This window comes from Mesocricetus auratus, unplaced genomic scaffold, assembly GCF_017639785.1.
Source record: "Mesocricetus auratus isolate SY011 unplaced genomic scaffold, BCM_Maur_2.0 Super-Scaffold_100013, whole genome shotgun sequence".
NCBI classification, from domain to species: domain Eukaryota; kingdom Metazoa; phylum Chordata; class Mammalia; order Rodentia; family Cricetidae; genus Mesocricetus; species Mesocricetus auratus.
In genome coordinates this window covers 81,283,614-81,301,291 of record NW_024429196.1, presented here as the reverse complement: position 1 = coordinate 81,301,291, position 17,678 = coordinate 81,283,614, and the positions used below count along the sequence as shown (strand labels likewise).

The following is a 17,678-nucleotide window of genomic DNA, read 5'->3' as shown; positions in this document are numbered from 1 at the left end:
ATGATTCTTGCTGTCCTCTTGGGCTTCCTGTGCTTGGGCGTCGCCTCAGCTGCTCCAACACCAGATTACAGTTTGGATGCTGAATGGGAGGAGTGGAAAAGGAGCAATAATAAAACATACAGCCAAGTAGGTCACATGGACACCCAAAGAGGGTCCTCGTAGAACATGTTCATTGCTGTTGGGGGTTCATGGTTATGCTCGAGGTCATAGATGGCACCCTTACCTGAGGTATTAATGTAACACAGGATAAACACTATCTCTGCTCATCAATGTGTTGAGAGTGCCTTGCTTTAGCGTCCCAAAAATCCCTCCCCACAACCTGCATGCATACGCGGCAGCCAGTCCACTTGGTCAGGTAGTGCAGGGTTATAATTAGAAGTAAATGCCATTCATTATGTTTGTTTCCAGGAGGAAGAAAGGCAGAGGAGAGCAGTATGGGAAGAAAATGTGAAAATGATCAAACTGCTCAGTATGGAGAATGGCCTGGGGATGTACAACTTCACTGTAGAGATGAATGAATTTGGTGACATGGTGAGTATGGCTTAAATTGTGTTGTATTCTGCTTTTTCTCTTCTATTGTTTGAATGGAAACTTTATGTATCTTTCCTTGAAGACTGGTGAGGAAATGAGGAAAATGATGATGGAGAGCTCAATTCTGACTCTAAGTAATGGGAAACACATCCAGAAACGAGGAGATGTCAAATTTCCCAAAACTTTGGATTGGAGAACACAAGGCTATGTGACTCCTGTGCGGAGGCAGGTATGACAACATCACATGACTGACTTCTTCAACTACTGCAATGGGACTAGTTATTGACTCATCTGTCTTATTTTATAACTTGAAGCCACAGTTACTGTCCTTACCATTCTGCTGCTAGTAACAAATAGCTTTGTTGTCCAAGGGAAGGAGGAATCCCTGATCCATGCCTTGTCAATTATAGGGATCATGAAGGTGTAGTAGAATGTATACATTTCTAAGTATACTTACTCTTAAGTCTCCATCTAGTGACCCCCCTTTATCTCTCTCCAGACTTAATTTCTTCCATTATTGATATTTCTTACACCTGGCATCCAGTAGAATACAGTCTCATGCACATCTGAGTGTGACTGTGTGGTTACCCATTGGGACATAAAACACCTCCCCACGGAGACTGACCCTTCCTACCTAGGCATCGGCCAAATGAGAATAGCTCATTTTTGATAAAGTACTCCTCTTGAGTTGCTGCCGTTAATATGTTTTTGTAGATGACAATATTTTTTCTCTATTCAGTTAGATTGTGGTGCTTGCTGGGCTTTTGCTGTGGCTGGTTCCATAGAAGGACAGCTGTTCAAGAAAACAGGCAGACTGATCCCACTGAGTGTACAGAACCTAGTGGACTGTTCTAGAACTTATGGCACTAATGGCTGTAAAGGGGGCAGAATCTATAATGCCTTCCGGTATGTGAAGTACAATGGAGGTCTGGAGGCTGAGGCAACCTATCCATATGAAGCAAAGGTAAGTGGGCTACCCGGGTTTTCTTTTCAGTTCAGCTGGGGTAAAGGGAAATTGCAGAAAAAATGCATTGCCTTCAGAGCTCACATTGAATGTAGAGTTTCCCACACCACCAGTGCTGCCATTAGAGTGTCCACCCCTGCGTGGTTGAATCCACGATTCCATGTTTTTTTCCTGCTTCTATGTACATGGAGGATGTGCAAAGCATTCCACACATAATTCAGATTTCCACACCATGAAAATTTCTTGTTGATAGGAAGACCTATGAGGTGTCATTGAAGACACGAGATCTGATTTCCTGTTGCAAATCTTCCAGTGACATTTCACTTCCTGGGATGATTTATAGCAGCCCAGATGTGGGAATGGTCCAGTGCAAACTAGCCAGTATTGTGGTTCTTGCTGTCCAGAAGGCAGATGGTAGTAAGCAAACCTCTTAACTCTTTGCTTTTGAAAGGAAGGTAGCTGCAGGTACCGTCCTGAACGCTCTGTCGTTAAGATCGCCCGCTTTTTGATTGTCCCAAGGAATGAAGAAGCCCTACTGAATGCGTTAATGACCAATGGGCCCATTGCTGTTAGAATTGATGCTGCACATGCATCTTTTCGTGGATATACAGGAGGTAAGTATGTGTTTTTCTATATATTTATGAAGAGTTCTTGTGACCCTTTGGGACATGCCAGGTTGATATCCTAATAGTGTATAAAATTTGATGTGAGTGTTTGGGATTGTAAGTTTGACACTTGTTAATGCGGTCATCATGTGTGTCGTTTCCTAGTGACATGACATACCTATGCATCGGAATACTTCATTACTCGTCATATTATTTAGCTTCATTTATACACGTTCCTCATATTAAGATATGGAGCCATTGCTTTCCTAGAAGTAGGAGTGACTTAAATTAAGAAATGAATATTTAGTTTCTGTTCATTTAGTTAGATGTTGGCTGTTGGTTTGCTGTATATATCTTTTATTATGTTTAGGTATGTTCCTGTTATACCAGATCTCTCCAAGACCTTTATCATGAAGGGGTGTTGGATTTTTTCAAAGGCTTTTTCAGCATCTAGTGAGATGATCATGCGATTTTTGTTTTTCAACTTGTTTATATGATGGATTACATTGATGGATTTTTGTATGTTGAACCATCCCTGCATCCCTGGGATGAAACCTACTTGATCGTGGTGACTGATTGTTTTGATGTGTTCTTGGATCCAATTTGCCAGTATCTTATTGAGTATTTTTCATCAATATTCATGAGGGATATTGGTCTGAAGTTCTTTTTCTTAGTTGTGTCTTTGTGTGGCTTGGGGATCAAGGTTATTGAAGCCTTGTAGAAAGAGTTTGGCAAAGACCCTTCAGCTTCTAATGCATAGTATACTTTGGGGATAATTGGTATAAGCTGTTATTTGCATTTCTGGTAGAATTCTGCACTGAGGCCATCTGGACCTGGGCATTTTTGTTTGGGAGATTTTTGATGACTGCTTCTATTTATAGGGATTATATATATATATATATATATATATATATATACTTAAGAATCCTGTATTAGCAATACAAAAGCACAGATGGGGCACAGAAACAAAAAGTGATAGAGGATTCCTGCCCCCAAAATGCTTAGGTTTCCTGTACACAAATTGTATAAATGTTTGGTCACTGTTTGAATTTTGAATACACCTGCTGAAACTGATCTGTTAAACATACTAGCTTGGGTTAAAACACATATTCCAGATCCTCACAGTACTTGTGCAAATCTGTATTTACACTTCACTGCCTTCTCACTCTTCGAATGTGTATTTAACTTCCAGTTTCAGAGGTCTGAGGTTGAAGTCTGACATATTCTTTTGGGTTTTATGTGCATAACCACCATACAGTCAAACAGCATTGGTGGGGCCAGCAAAGGTTGCCGGTGGTGTCTAGGCCTGTAAGATTATAGGTCTATTTAAATTGCTTATCTGTTCTTGATTTAATTTTGGTAAGTGATAGCTATCCAGGAAGTCATCCATTCCCTTTAAATTTTCCAATTTTGTGGAGTACAGGTTTTCAAAGTATGACCTGATGAGTCTCTGAATTTCTTCAGAGTCCATTGCTATGTCCTCCTTTTCATTTTTGATTTTGTTAATTTGCATGTTCACGCTCTGCTGTTTGGTAGTTTGGACAAAGGTTTGTCTATCTTGTTGATTTTCTCAAAGGACCAACTCTTCGTTGCATTGATTCTTTGTATTGTTTCCTAGTTTCCACTTCATTGATTTCAGCCCTCAATTTGATTATTTCCTGGCGTCTACTCCTTCTGGGGGAGTTTGCTTCTTTGTGTTCTAGAGCTTTCAGCTGTGCTCTTAATTCTCTAATATAACTATTCTCCAGTTTCTTCATGTGGACACCTAGTGCTATGAACTTCCTTCATATTAGATATTAGGATTGCTACCCCTGCTTGTTTCTTGGCTCCATTTGAATGGAAAATCTTTTCCCAACCCTTAGCTCTCAGGTTATGTCTATCTTTGAGGGTGAGGTGTGTTTCTTGTATGCAGCACAAGGAAGGTTTCTGTCTTCGAATCCATTCTGCTAGCCTGTGTCTTTTTTATGGGTGAAATAAGGCCATTAATGTTGAGGGATATTAATGACCATTGATTGCTCATTCTTCTTTGATTTGGAATAGTTGTTGTTGGTGGAATTATGTGTGGAATTCCACCCCTTTGTTCTTTTGGTTGTTGGTGGAGTGGGATTCTCTAATGCCTATGTTTTTTTCTGGTTGTAGTTAACTTCCTTGGGTTGGAGTTTTCATTCTAAAAGTTTCTGTAGGGCTGGGTTAGTGGATAAGTATTGCTTGAATCTAGTTTTGTCATGGGATATCTTGTTTTCTCCATCTATAGTGATTGAGAACTTTGCCGGGTATAGTAGTCTGGGCTGGCATCCATGGTCTCTTATCTATCCAGGACCTTCTGGCTTTCAGAGTTTCCATGGAGAAGTCAGGTGTAATTCTGATAGGTTTGCCTTTATATGTTAGTTGACCTTTCTCCTTAGCTGCTCTAAATATTCTTTCTTTATTCTGTATATTTGGGGTCTTGATTATTATGTGTCGAGGGGAATTCTTTTTGTGATCCAACGTATTTTGTGTTCTGTAAGCTTCTTGTACCTTCATTGGCATGTCTTTCTTCAGGTTGGGATGGTTTTCTTCTATGATTTTTTGAATATGTTTTCTGCCCCTTTGAGGTGGTTTTCTTTACCTTCTTCTATACCTATTATTCTCAGGTTTGGTCTTTTCATGGAGTCCCATATTTCCTGGATGCAAAGGAGTTGTTAGACTTAAAATTTGCTTTGGTTGATGAATCCATTTCTCCTAGTGTATCTTCAACACCTGAGATTCTTTCTTCCATCTCTTGTATTCTGTTGGTAATGTTTGTATCGGTAGTACCTGACCATTTGCCCAGCTTTTCTATTTCCAGCCTTTCTTCAGATTGTGTTTTTTAATTGTCTTTACTTCAATTTTCAACCCTTAAACTATTTGAATTGTTTCTTGCAATTTTCTGTTTATCTTTTCATCCATTTGTTGCATTTTATAAATTTTTTGGTTTGTTGTTCCTCTCTCACATTTTTGGTTTTTTCTTCTATTTCCTGCCTTTTTTGCTTTGTTTTTTCTTCCATTTCTTGCATTTTGGGCTTGTTTTTTTTCTTCAACTTCTTGCATTTTTTGGTATGTTTTTTCCATTTTTTCCATTTTTTCTTTTGTTTTTCATCCATTTTTTGAGGGATTTTCCTATATCCTTTTTAGGGTCTCTATCATTTTCATGAAGGTGGTTTTAAGTTCATTCTCTTCTGCTTCGTTCGCATTGGAATGTTGGAGTCTTGCTGGTGTGGAGTCTCTAGAATCTGGTGGTGTCATATTTCTTTTTCTGTTGCTGAGTGTGTTTTTGTATTGTCTCTTTCCCATCTCTTTTTCTAGTGGGTGCAGAAAGAGCCCCTTACTGGTTTGGTGGTTAGGGGACCAGAGTTCCCTTTTGGTGGGTGCTAGCAAGTCCAATAATCTGGTGGTTCTTCTATTCCTTGTCCTCGTTCTGGTCCCATGGGTGGAGAAGAAGAACAGGAATCATATTTGTTTTTCTGTTGGTGAGTGTGTTTTTGTATTGTCTCTTTCCCATCTCTTCTTCTATATTAATGACCTTAACTCACCCATAAAAAAGACACAGGCTAGCAGAATGGATTCGAAGACAGAACCCATCCTTCTGCTGCATACAAGAAACACACTTCACCCTCAAAAACAGACATTACCTGAGAGTTAAAGGTTGGGAAAAGATTTTCCAATCAAATCGAGCCAAGAAACAAGCAGGGATAGCAATCCTAATATCTAAAAAATTAGACTTTAAAATAAAATCAATCAAAAGAAATGAAGGAGATCATTACATACTCATCACAGGCAAAATCCAGCAAGATGAAATTTTTATCTTGAACATCTATGCCCCAAATACAAAGGAATCCACATTTGTAGAAGAAACATTACTAAAACTTAAATCACATATAAAGCCCCACACACTTATAGTGGGAGATTTCAACACCCCACTCTCACCACTAGACAGGACTACCAGACAGAAACTCAACAAAGAAGCAAAGGGTCTAATAGAAGTAATGACCCAACTGGGATTAACAGATATCTGTAGAACATTTCATCCACATAAAAAAATATACCTTCTTCTCACCACCACATGGAACCTTCTTAAAAATCGACCACATACTTGGTAACATGTCAAACCTCAGCAGCTACAAAAAAAATTGGAATAACTCCATGTATCTTATCAGACCACCATGTGTTAAAATTAGAATTCAACAACAACACAAATTGCAGAAAACCTACAAACTCATGGAAATTGAATAATGCACAACTGCACCATTCTTTAAAAAAAGAAATTAAAGAAGCCCTCAGAAAATGGAAAGATCTCCCATGCTCTGGGAGAGGTAGGATCAATATATAAATATGGCAATCCTGCCAAAAGCAATCTACAGATTCAATGCAATCCCCATTAACATCCTAGCATAATTCTTCACAGACCTTGAAAGAACAATCATCAATTTTGTATGGAAAAACAAAAGACCCAAGATAGCCAAGACAACCCTGTTCAACAAGGCAACGTCCGGAGGCATCACCATCCCTGACTTCAAGGTCTATTATAGAGCTATAGTCCTGAAAACAGCTTGGTATTGGCACAAAAACATACAGGTAGAACAATGGAATCAAATTGAAAACCCTGATATTAACGCACACATGTATGAACATCTGATCTTTGACAAAGAAGCTAAAAATATACAATGGAAACAAGAAAGCATCATCAACAAATGATGCTGGCATAACTGGAGGCTGGCATGTCGAAGAATGCAGATCAATCCATGTTAATCGCCATGCCAAAACTTAAGTCCAATTGGATCAAACTCCTCAACATAAATCCAGCCACACTGAACCTTTTAGAAGAGAAAGTGGGTAATACCCTTGAACGAATTGGTACAGGAGACAGCTTTCTGAACATACCACCAGTAGCACAGACAGTGAGATCATCAGTTAATAAATGGGACCTCCTGAAACTGAGAAGCTATTGTAAGGCAAAGGACATAGTCAGCAAGACAAAAAGGCAGCCCACAGATGGGAAAAATATTCACTAATCCCGCACTGACAGAGGGCTGATTTCCAAAATTTACAAAGAACTCAAGAAGCAAGTCTCCAAAACACCAAAGGATGCAATTAAAAAGTGGGCTGCAGAACTAAATAGAGAATTTTCAGTAGAGGAGTCTAAAATGGGTGAGAGATCCTTAGCCATCTGGGAAATGCAAATCAAAACAACTATGAGATACCATCCACTCTTGTCAGAATGGCTAAAATAAAAAACACCAATGACAATTTATGCTGGAGAGGATGTGGTGAAACGGGGACACTCCTCCATTGCTGGTGGGAGTGCCAACTGGTTCAGCCACTTTGGAAATCAATATGGAGATTCCTCAGAAAAATGGGAACAAACCTACCACAAGACCCAGCAACTCCACTCTTAGGCATATAAACAAAAGATGCCCTTTCATACAACAAGAATGTCTGTTCCACTATGTTCATAGCAGCATTATTTGTAATAGCCAGAACTTGGAAGCAACCTAGATGCCCCTCAACTGAAGAGTGGATAGAGAAAATGTGGTACATTTACACAATGGAGTACTATTCAGCAGAAAAATACAATGGAATCCTGAAATTTGCAGGCAAATGGATGACACTAGAAGAAATCATGCTGAGAGAGGTAACCCAGTCACAAAAAGAGAAACATGGCATGTACTCTCTCATATATGAAAATTAGACTTAGATCTGGGGAGTGCCAGCCTACAATCCCATGGCCAGAGTGTCTGGGAAACAGAACCTTCATTCAGTGGCTGATGCAAGCAGAGGCAGACTCCCGTGGCTAAACACTGAGCTGAACTCAAGAAAGCCAGTAACAGAAAGGGAGGCCTGATGACCAAAGGGATTAAGACTGGGCTGGTTTAACCCCCAGAAACAGCTGACCTGAATGGGTTAGGTCTTGAATCCCAGACTGATGCCTGGGAATCCAGCATGGGACTGATCAAGACCCCCTGAATGTGGGTGTCAGTGAGGAGTCCTAGGTAATCTATTGAGCCATGGGCAGTAGATCAATATTCATCCCAAGTATACACATGGTCTTTGGACTCCCATCCAACAATGTTTGATGCACTCAAACCCTGAACTCTTGGGGGAGGGTCTAGGCCCTGCCCTGGATGAAATGACAGACTAAGGACACCCCATGGAGGACATCACCCTCCCTGGGGAAATGAGGGGATATTGGAGGGGTTGGTGGGAGGGGACGGGAGGAGGGGATGGAAGCAGAGAGGGACCTGGAATTGACATGAATTGAAATGAATGTTTAGCTACGATTTCTTTTTTGTCTTTTTTTAAAATTTATTTTTCAGTTTAAATTTAGATAAGAAACAAGGTTGCTTCACAAGTCAGTTCCAGGTCCCTCACCCTTTCCCTCCCCTCCTCCTGTGCCCTCCCCCCAACCCCCCATTACCCCTTCATTTCCCCAGGGAGGGTGAGAACCTACATGGCGGTGTCCATAGTCTGTCATTTCATACAGGGCAGGGCTGAGACCCTCCCCCAAGTGTTCAGGGTGAGAGTGCACCTCCAATTGTTGGATGGGAGTCCAAAGTCCATGTGTATACTCGGGATGAGTAATGATCTGCTGCCCAAGGCTCAATAGATTACCTAGGCCTCCTCAGTGACACCCACATTCAGGGGGTCTTCATCAGTCCCATGCTGGATTCTCAGGCTGATGCCTGGTATTCAAGAGTTAACCTTTGTCAGGTAAGCTGTTTCTGGGGGTTAAACCAGCCCAGTCTTAATCCCTTTGGTCATCAGTCCTCCCTCTCTGTTACTGGCTATCTTGAGTTCAGCTCAGTGCTTAACCAAGGGAGTCTGCCTCTTCTTCCATCAGCCACTGAATGAAGTTTCTGTTTCCCAGACTCTCTGGCCATGGGATTGTAGGCTGGCACTACCCAGATCTATGTCTAAAATCCATAGATGAGAGAGTACATGCCATGTTTCTCTTTTTGTGATTGGGTTACCTCACTCAGGATGGTTTCTTCTAATGTCATCCATTTGCCTGCAAATCTCAGGATTACATTGTTTTTTTCTGCTGAATAGTACTCTATTGTGTAAATGTACCACATTTTTTCTTTCCACTCTTTGGGTGAGGGGCATCTAGGTTGCTTCTAAGTTCTGGCTATTACAAATAATGCTGCTATGAGCATAGTGGAACAGACATCCTTGTATGAATGGGCATCCTTTGGATATATGCCTAAGAGTGGAGTTGCTAGGTCTTGTGGTAGGTTTATTCCCATTTTTCTGAGGAATCTCCATATTGATTTCCAATGTGGCTGAACCAGTTGGCACTCCCACCATCAATGGAGGAGTGTCCCTCTTTCACCACATCTTCTCCAGCATAAATTGTTGTTTGTGTTTGATGATTTTAGCCATTCTGATAGGAGTGAGATGGTATCTCAGATTTGTTTTGCTTTGCATTTCCCGGATGTCTAAGGATGTTGAGCACTTTCTCAAGTGCCTCTCAGGCAATTTAGACTCCTCTATTGAAAATTCTCTATTTAGTTCTGCAGCCTACTTTCTAATTGGGTCCTTTGGTGTTTTGGAGACTTGCTTCTTGAGTTCTTTGTAAATTTTGGAGATCAACCCTCTGTCAGATGTGGCATTAGTGAATAATTTTTCCCATCTGTGGGCTGCCTTTTTGTCTTGCTGACTATGCCCTTTGCATTACAGAAGCTTCTCAGTTTCAGGAGGTCCCATTTATTAATTGTTGATCTCATTGTCTGTGCTAGTGTTGTTATGTCTCCTGTACCAATTCGTTCAAGGGTACCACCCACTTTCTCTTCTAAGAGGTTCAGTGTACCTGGATTTATGTTGATCCATTTGGATTTATGTTTTGTGCATGGCAAAAAACATGGCTTGATCCACATTTTTCTACATGTCAGCCTCCAGTTATGCCAGCACCATTTGTTCAAGATGCTTTCTTTATTTCATTGTATATTTTTAGCTTCTTTGTCAAAGATCAGATGTTCATACGTGTGTGGGTTAATATCTGGGTTTTCAATTAGATTCCATTGGTTTACCTGTCTATTAATGTTCCAATACCAAGCTCTTTTCATGAATATAGCTCTATAATAGAGCTTGAGGTCAGGGATGGTGATGCCTCCGGACGTTGCCTTGTTGAACAGGGTTGTCTTGGCTATCTTGGGTCTTTTGTTTTTCCATACAAAATTGATGATTGTTCTTTCAAGGTCTGTGAAGAATTGTGCTAGGATGTTAATGGGGATTGCATTGAATGTGTAGATTGTTTTTGGCAGGATTGCCATTTTTATATATTGATCCTACCTCTCCCAGAGCATGGGAGATCTTTCCATTTTCTGAGGGCTTCTTTAATTTCTTTCTTTAAAGATTCAAAGTTCTTGTGATACAGGTCTTTCACTTGTTTGGTTAGTGTTACCCCAAGGTATTTTATGTTGTTTGTTGCAATTGTAAAGGGTGTTGATTCTCTCATTTCTTTGTCAGCCCTTTTATCATCTGTATACAGTAGGGCTACTGATTTTCTTGAGTTGATCTTGTAGCCTGCCACTTTGCTGAAGGTGTTAATCAGCTGTAAGAGTTCCCTGGTAGAGTTCTTTGGGTCATTGATGTAAACTTTCGTATCATCTGCAAACCGTGAAAGTTTGACCTCTTCCTTCCCAATTTGTATCCCCTTGATCCCCCTTTGTTGTCGTATGGCAATGGCTAGAACTTCAAGTACCATGTTGAAAAGGTATGGAGAGAGTGGACAGCCTTATTTTGTTCCTGATTTTAGAGGAATTCGTTGAGTTTCTGTCCATTTAGTTTGAAGTTGGCTGTTGGTTTACTCTATATAGCTTTTATTATGTTTAAGTATGTCCCTGTTATCCCAGATCTCTCCAAGACCTTTATCATGAAGGGGTGTTGGATTTTGTCAAAGGCTTTTTTGGCATGTAGTGAGGTGATCATGTGATTTTTGTTTTTCAGCTTGTTTATATGGTGGATTACATTGATTGATTTTCGTATGTTGAACCATCCCTGCATCCCTGGGATGAAACCTACTTGATCGTGGTGAATGTTTGTTTTGATGTGTTCTTGGATCTGATTTGTCAGTATTTTATTGATTATTTTTTCTTCAATGTTCCTGAGGGATATTGGTCTGAAGTTCTTTTTCTTAGTTGTGTTTGTGTGTGGCTTGGGGATAAAGGTTTTTGAAACCTCATAGAAAGCATTTGGCAAAGACCCTTCTGCTTCTATTGTGTGGAATGCTTTGAGAAGAATTGGTATAAGCTGTTCTTTGAATTTCTGGTAGAATTCTGCTCTGAGACCATCTGGACCTGGACTTTTTTTGATTGGGAGACTTTTGATGACTGTTTCTATTTCCATAGGGTTTATAGGTCTATTTAAATTGCTTATCTGTTCTGATTTAGTTTTGGCAAGTGATAGCTATCCAGGAAGTTGTCCATTTCCTTTAAATTTTCCAATTTTGTGGAGTACAGGTTTTCAAAGTATGACATGATGATTCTCTGGATTTCCTCAGAGTCTATTGTTATGTCCCCCTTTTCATTTCTGATTTTGTTAATTTGCATGTTCATGCTCTGCTGTTGGGTAAGTTTGGACAAAGGTTTGTCTATCTTGTTGACTTTCTCAAAGAACCAACTCTTCGTTGCATGGATTCTTTGTATTGTTTTCCCAGTTTCCACTTCATTGATTTCAGCCCTCAATTTGATTATTTCCTGGCGTCTACTCCTCCTGGGGGAGTTTGCTTCTTTGTGTTCTAGAGCTTTCAGCTGTGCTGTTAATTCTCTAGTATAACTGTTCTCTAGTTTCTTTGTGTTGGCGCTTAGTGCTATGAACTTACCCCGTAGCACTGCTTTCAAAGTGTCCTATAAGTTTGGGTATGTTAAATCTTTATTCTCATTGAATTCGAGGAAGTCTTTAATTTCTTTTTGTATTTCTTCTTTGACCCAAGAATGGTGCAGTTGATGAGTATTCAATTTCCATGAGTTTGTAGGTTTTCTGCAATTTGTGTTGTTGTTGAATTCTAATTTTAAAGCATGGTGGTCTGATAAGATGCATGGAGTTATCCCAAATTTTTGTAGCTGCTGAGATTTGATATGTTGCCAAGTATGTGGTCGATTTTTGAGAAGGTTCCATGTGGTGGTGAGAAGAAGGTATATTCTTTTTTATGTGGATGAAATGTTCTATAGATGTCTGTTAATCCCAGTTGTGTCATTACTTCTATTAGACCCTTGTTTCTTTGTTGTGTTTCTGTCTGGTATTCCTGTCTAGTGGTAAGAGTGGTGTTTTGAAATCTCCTGCTATAACTGTTTGGGGCTTTATGTGATTAAGTTCTAATAATGTTTCTTTTATGAATGTGGATGCCTTTGTATTTGGGACACAGATGTTCAGGATAGACACTTCATCTTGGTGGATTTCACCTGTGATGAGTATGTAATGACCTCCTTCATCTCTTTTGATTGATTTTATTTTAAAGTCTAGTTTATTAGATATTAGGATTGCTACCCCTGATTGTTTCTTGGGTCCATTTGATTGAAAAAAATTTTCCCAACCTTTAACTCTCAGGAAATGTCTGTCTTTGAGGGCGAGTGAGGTGTGTTTCTTGTATGCAGCAGAAGGAAGGTTTCTGTGTTTGAATCCATTCTGCTAGCCTGTGTCTTTTTATGGGTGAATTAAAGCCATTAATGTTGAGGGATATTAATGACCATTGATTGCTTATCCTTCCTTGATTTACAATGTTTGTTGTTGGTGGAATTATGTGTGGAATTTCACCCCTTTGTTCTTTTGGATGTTGGTAGAGATGGATTCTCTAATGCCTATGTTTTTCTGGTTGTAGTTAGTTTCCTTAGGTTGGAGTTTTCCTTCCAAAAGTTTCTGTAGGGCTGGGTTAGTGGATAAGTATTGCTTGAATCCAGTTTTGTCATGGGATACCTTGTTTTCTCCATCTATAGTGATTGAGAGCTTTGCCGGGTATAGTAGTCTGGGCTGGCATCCATGGTCTCTTAGTGTTGGTAGAATATCTATCCAGGACCTTCTGGCTTTCAGAGTTTCCATGGAGAAGTCAGGTGTAATTCTGATAGGTTTGCCTTTATATGTTACTTGATCTTTTTCCTTAGCTACTCTTAATATTCTTTCTTTATTCTGTATATTTGGGGTCTTGATTATTATGTGGCGAGGAGACTTTTTTTAGTGGTCCACTCTATTTTGTGTTCTGTAAGCTTCTTGTACCTTCATTGGCATGTCTTTCTTAAGGTTGGGAAAATTTTCTTCTATGATTTTGTTGAATATGTTTTCTGCCCCTTTGAGGTGTTTTTTTCTCCTTCTTCTATACCTATTATTCTTAGGTTTGGTCTTTTCATGGTGTCCCATATTTCCTGGATGTTTTGTGTTAAGGATTTGTTGGACTTGTTTCTTGCATTTTTTGCTTTGTTTCTTCCATTTCATGCCTTTTTTGGTACATTTCTTCTTCCATTTCCTACCTTTTTTGCTTTGTTTTTCTTCCATTTCATGCCTTTTTTGCTTTGTTTCTTCTTCCATTTCTTTCATTTTTTTGCTTTGTTTTTTCTTCTATTCCTTGCATTTTTTGCTTTGTTTTTTCTTCCATTTCCTGCCTTTTTTTGGTTTGTTTTTTCTTCCAATTCTTGCATTTTTTCGTTTGTTTTTTCTTCCAGTTCTTGCATTTTTTTTGGTTTGTTTTTTCTTCCATTTCTTTGAGGGATTTTCCTCTATCCTCTCTTAGGGCCTCTATCATTTTCATGAAAGTGGTTTTAAGGTCATTCTCTTCTGCTTCGTTCGCATTGGAATGTTGGAGTCTTGCTGGTGTGGAGTCTCTAGAATCTGGTGGTGTCATATTTCTTTTTCTGTTGCTGAGTGTGTTTTTGTATTGTCTCTTTCCCATCTCTTTTTCTAGTGGGTGCAGAAAGAGCCCCTTACTGGTTTGGTGGTTAGGGGACCAGAGTTCCCTTTTGGTGGGTGCTAGCAAGTCCAATAATCTGGTGGTTCTTCTATTCCTTGTCCTCGTTCTGGTCCCATGGGTGGAGAAGAAGAACAGGAATCTGGGGCGCTTAGGCTCCCACCTGGTCCCCTGGACCATTTGCTGGATCCTGTTGTACCTGATCCTGAGGCCGGAACAGCTTCTCCCCCTGGTCTCCCTGGCTCCTCTGGTTTCCTGGCCTCGTTGGTGGGAGAGAACTCCTGGAGTCTGGGGTGTTTGGCTCCCGCCGGGATTGGAAGCTCTGTGCAGTTCCCAGGTGATCCCCAGGCACTGGAACACAGGCCCAGAAGCCGGCCTGTTGTACCTGATGCCATCGCCAGAACCTAGCTACGATTTCTTGTAATGTGATTATATCAGCAAAAACACAAGATGTGGAAGAATTATCTTACGTGGTTACCGGGATGTACTTATCAACAAAGTTATGGTCACATTTATTTATTTATTTATTCATTTGTTTGTTTATTTGGGTTTTAATGAGAACTTGGACAAGGATTCCTGTTAACCATGGTTCCTATTTTTATTGGAATTTCTGCCACTTCAATCCAATTATAAAGTGCCCCACTTACTGTTGTTGATCAGGGTTACCACCACATTCCTAGTGCCTTTTATTACATTGACTTTCTTTTTCAGGTATGTACCATGAGCCCAAGTGCAGACGTAATTCTCCTAACCATTCAATGTTGTTGGTTGGCTTTGGCTATGAAGGCAGAGAGTCTGAGGGCAGGAAATATTGGCTGGTGAAGAACAGGTATAAGTTGCTGAAAATTTTTGTATTTTAGGTTTCGAATGAACTTTCTATTTGTAATTATAGTTTAGGTACAAGTCACAGAAAGAGGAACATTTTCTTTCCTTTTTTGTTGTTCCAGTGTGTGTGTGTGTGTGTGTGTGTGTGTGTGTGTGTGTGTGTACGTGTGTGAGTGTGTGTGCGCATGTGTGTGTGTGTGTGTATTTGTGTGTATATGTGCAGTGTGTGTAGGCCATGCTGATGCCAATTGTCCGCCTCAATACTTCTGCATTGAGAAAGAGAGTATCAATGATCCTAGAGTTTCATATTTTCGCTAGTGTGCTTATCTAGTTTGTTTTAGTTATTCATTGGCTTCTGGAAATACAGAGTAACTGCAAAAACATTCTAGATTTTTTTAAAGTTACTTTCACTTGTGGTAAGTGTGTGTCTGTGTGAGTGAATGCTGTGTGTGGGCAGAAGCTCTTGCTGACCAGACAGACACTACATTGTCCACAGCTTCAGGTACAGGGGATTGTGAGCTCACTGCCCTGTGTACTGGGTGGAAACTGTTGTCCTGTGGAAGAACTCCTAGTGCTCCTAGGCACTAATATATAGTTTCAGCCTCATTTTGGCTTTTTAGGTGGAACTTGGACTTAAACTTCAGACCTCTGTGATTAGACAGTAAAGCAACTAATATAATATATGAACACAGAGTCACTGTTTTCTTGGTAGTTAATATAATCTTTGCACCATTGATTTTGCATTTTCTCATTGGTAATTTCTGAACAACCCATGGGTGGAAGATGCCCTAATTTCCCCTGGTGTGATTTTTTTTTGCTGTCCTCTGTAAGATAACTTGTGATACTCTGGAATTGATTTTCTACCTTTTCTGATGTTTTCTACTGAGTTGACCTCTGGCTCAGTGCTCAAATGCAGAGTTATTGTAGTAGTCCACTCTGATGATATGTCTTGTCTATTAAATGTGAAACCTGATTTCTTTCAGCCATGGTGACAATTGGGGAGAAAATGGCTACATGAAGATTCCCAGAGATCAGAACAACTACTGTGGAATTGCTTCCTATGCCTTGTACCCTATATTGTGAGCTGCCTGGGGATGAGAAGGCAGAGAAGATATTAGGGGCAGCACACACGGAAGAACCCCAGCCTCTTCAGAGTGATGCCCTCTGCTGAGTGCAGGAGATGCTTGAACCATTGAAAGGCCATGGCAGGATGTGAAATCTGTGGTTTTTGCTTACTCTACTAATACATGACAGCTACTGTAACTGATGCTCTGCACCCATTTCTGTTAAGACTTCCTGTAGTTGCCGCTGGGTGGTGGTGGTGGAGGTAGTGATGGTGAATGGCTTTAATTCCACCACTCAGGAGGCAGAGGCAGGTGTCTCTAGGAGTTCAAGGCCATTCTGGTCTACAAAGCTACACAGAGAAAACCTGTCCCCCCCAAAAAAAGACTTCCTGTAGTGACTTGACTTTAACTTTTTCACTGTACTGAAAAAGACCTTTAAAAATAAAAGTCAAATTCAAAGGTATTATTTAGTATTTCATTTTGGGAGATGACCTTTTTGTTTTAATGATCAAACATAGTATTCATCTTGAACTGCGTGTGGTGCTGCTGTTCCAGGAGGAAGAGTGGGCAGCTCCTCTGTCATGGGTGGCCTTCAGTCATTGGATGTTCATTGCATCCAGAGTGTGATTTGTATATCAGCATCCCTGCTCCTAAAGACTACATGAAAACCCCTCTGAGTTTGATGTTTTTCAGCTGACACGAATTCACCCAGTTTCAGTTCTTCACCCCTCTGTGGAGTTTGATGTGACTGTGTCCCCCACCACATTGTGATAGGCTGTGACGCTACCCTCTTTCCAGCAACCCAATCCCATTCTAGTTTGTCTGTGACTGTGTCCCCGGAAATCAAGATAACCCAAGTCTGCAATTACAGAACCGATCTTCCAGAATGTTCAGCGCTTCAATGTGCTTGAGCGCTGACCTTGCTTTCAACACAGGCTTTTGCCATTCAGGGTCCTAGTCTCTTATTGCCTATGGTTGATAATCCTCAGGCTCAACTATCTGATGCATTCAACTTTGCCTCAGGCATGCACATTCAGAAAAATGTGACACATATAAATTACTACATATGTATTATTTTGGTGTGTACCATTTAGAGCTATCTCTGGGATCAAGCATGTAGGGTAGGTATTAGCATGGACCCTCAGTTCATAACAAATGACCAGTATACGCAGATCTCATTTCAGCTTCTAGTACTTGACTTCAGAGATTGGATATTGGGTCTTGGTAACCTTACCTGCATGGTCATCATGGAGACAGAAGTCTGGGAGTGCTTTTCTGTACATACACATTAAATAGGACGTCTGCTTGGCCAGAATCCTCTTTACCCCACAGTATTTTTTTTGTCAACGTTCTATCTATTGAGTCTCAGTCTGCTCCTTACTGTAAAATTCACCTATTCTTCTGCGCATGAAAGGAAGCTCCCTCTCCCCTTTTATTGCAGGACTCCATACAAATGAACCCTGCATCTATATACCACTCTTTGGTACAGTCTTCCAAGCAGCAATTTGATAAGGACTGTGTTATCATCCTCCTTAAACAGTAGTTCTTTGACTCTTCTTCTTCCCATGTGGCACTAGCAAAGCAGGCATCCTGGTCAAATGGAGTCCACGTTCTTGGTGAGTCTTAATTCTCAGTTCCTATGACTGCAGCAGTGATAGTCTCATTTCTTCTGGCACCTCACGATCCCACAATTGTGGTGGAAAAGCCGATGATGAATGATAGGCAGTGTGGAACTATGAAGATAATAAAACTCAGCTTTTCTTTCTGGGGCCGGAAGG

At 40.4% G+C, this 17,678-nt stretch overlaps 1 protein-coding gene across 2 annotated transcripts; it reads left to right on the top strand.

Annotated features, from left to right (window-relative positions):
- Nucleotides 1-16,204, top strand: LOC101835341 (cathepsin 7-like). Of its 2 annotated transcripts, none has more exons than XM_040756236.1 (7): nucleotides 1-126; nucleotides 409-531; nucleotides 614-760; nucleotides 1,271-1,495; nucleotides 1,947-2,109; nucleotides 14,723-14,840; nucleotides 15,820-16,204. In XM_040756236.1, the coding sequence occupies exons 1-7, from the start codon at nucleotides 1-3 to the stop codon at nucleotides 15,917-15,919; spliced, it is 1,002 nt and encodes a 333-aa protein (XP_040612170.1). In that variant the 3' UTR covers nucleotides 15,920-16,204. The 2 variants fall into 2 exon arrangements, with proteins under 2 accessions (XP_040612170.1, XP_040612171.1); XM_040756237.1 differs by having other exon boundaries at nucleotides 1,271-1,499; nucleotides 1,951-2,109.
- The last annotated feature ends 1,474 nt before the right edge of the window (nucleotides 16,205-17,678 follow it).

Excerpts from the sequence above, each read along its gene's own strand:
- LOC101835341 (XM_040756236.1), top strand. The coding sequence starts at position 1 with ATGATTCTTGCTGTCCTCTTGGGCTTCCTGTGCTTGGGCGTCGCCTCA. Across the intron at positions 532-613 it reads TGAATGAATTTGGTGACATG|ACTGGTGAGGAAATGAGGAA; the intron begins GTGAGTATGGCT and ends CTTTCCTTGAAG. Across the intron at positions 1,496-1,946 it reads CCTATCCATATGAAGCAAAG|GAAGGTAGCTGCAGGTACCG; the intron begins GTAAGTGGGCTA and ends TGCTTTTGAAAG.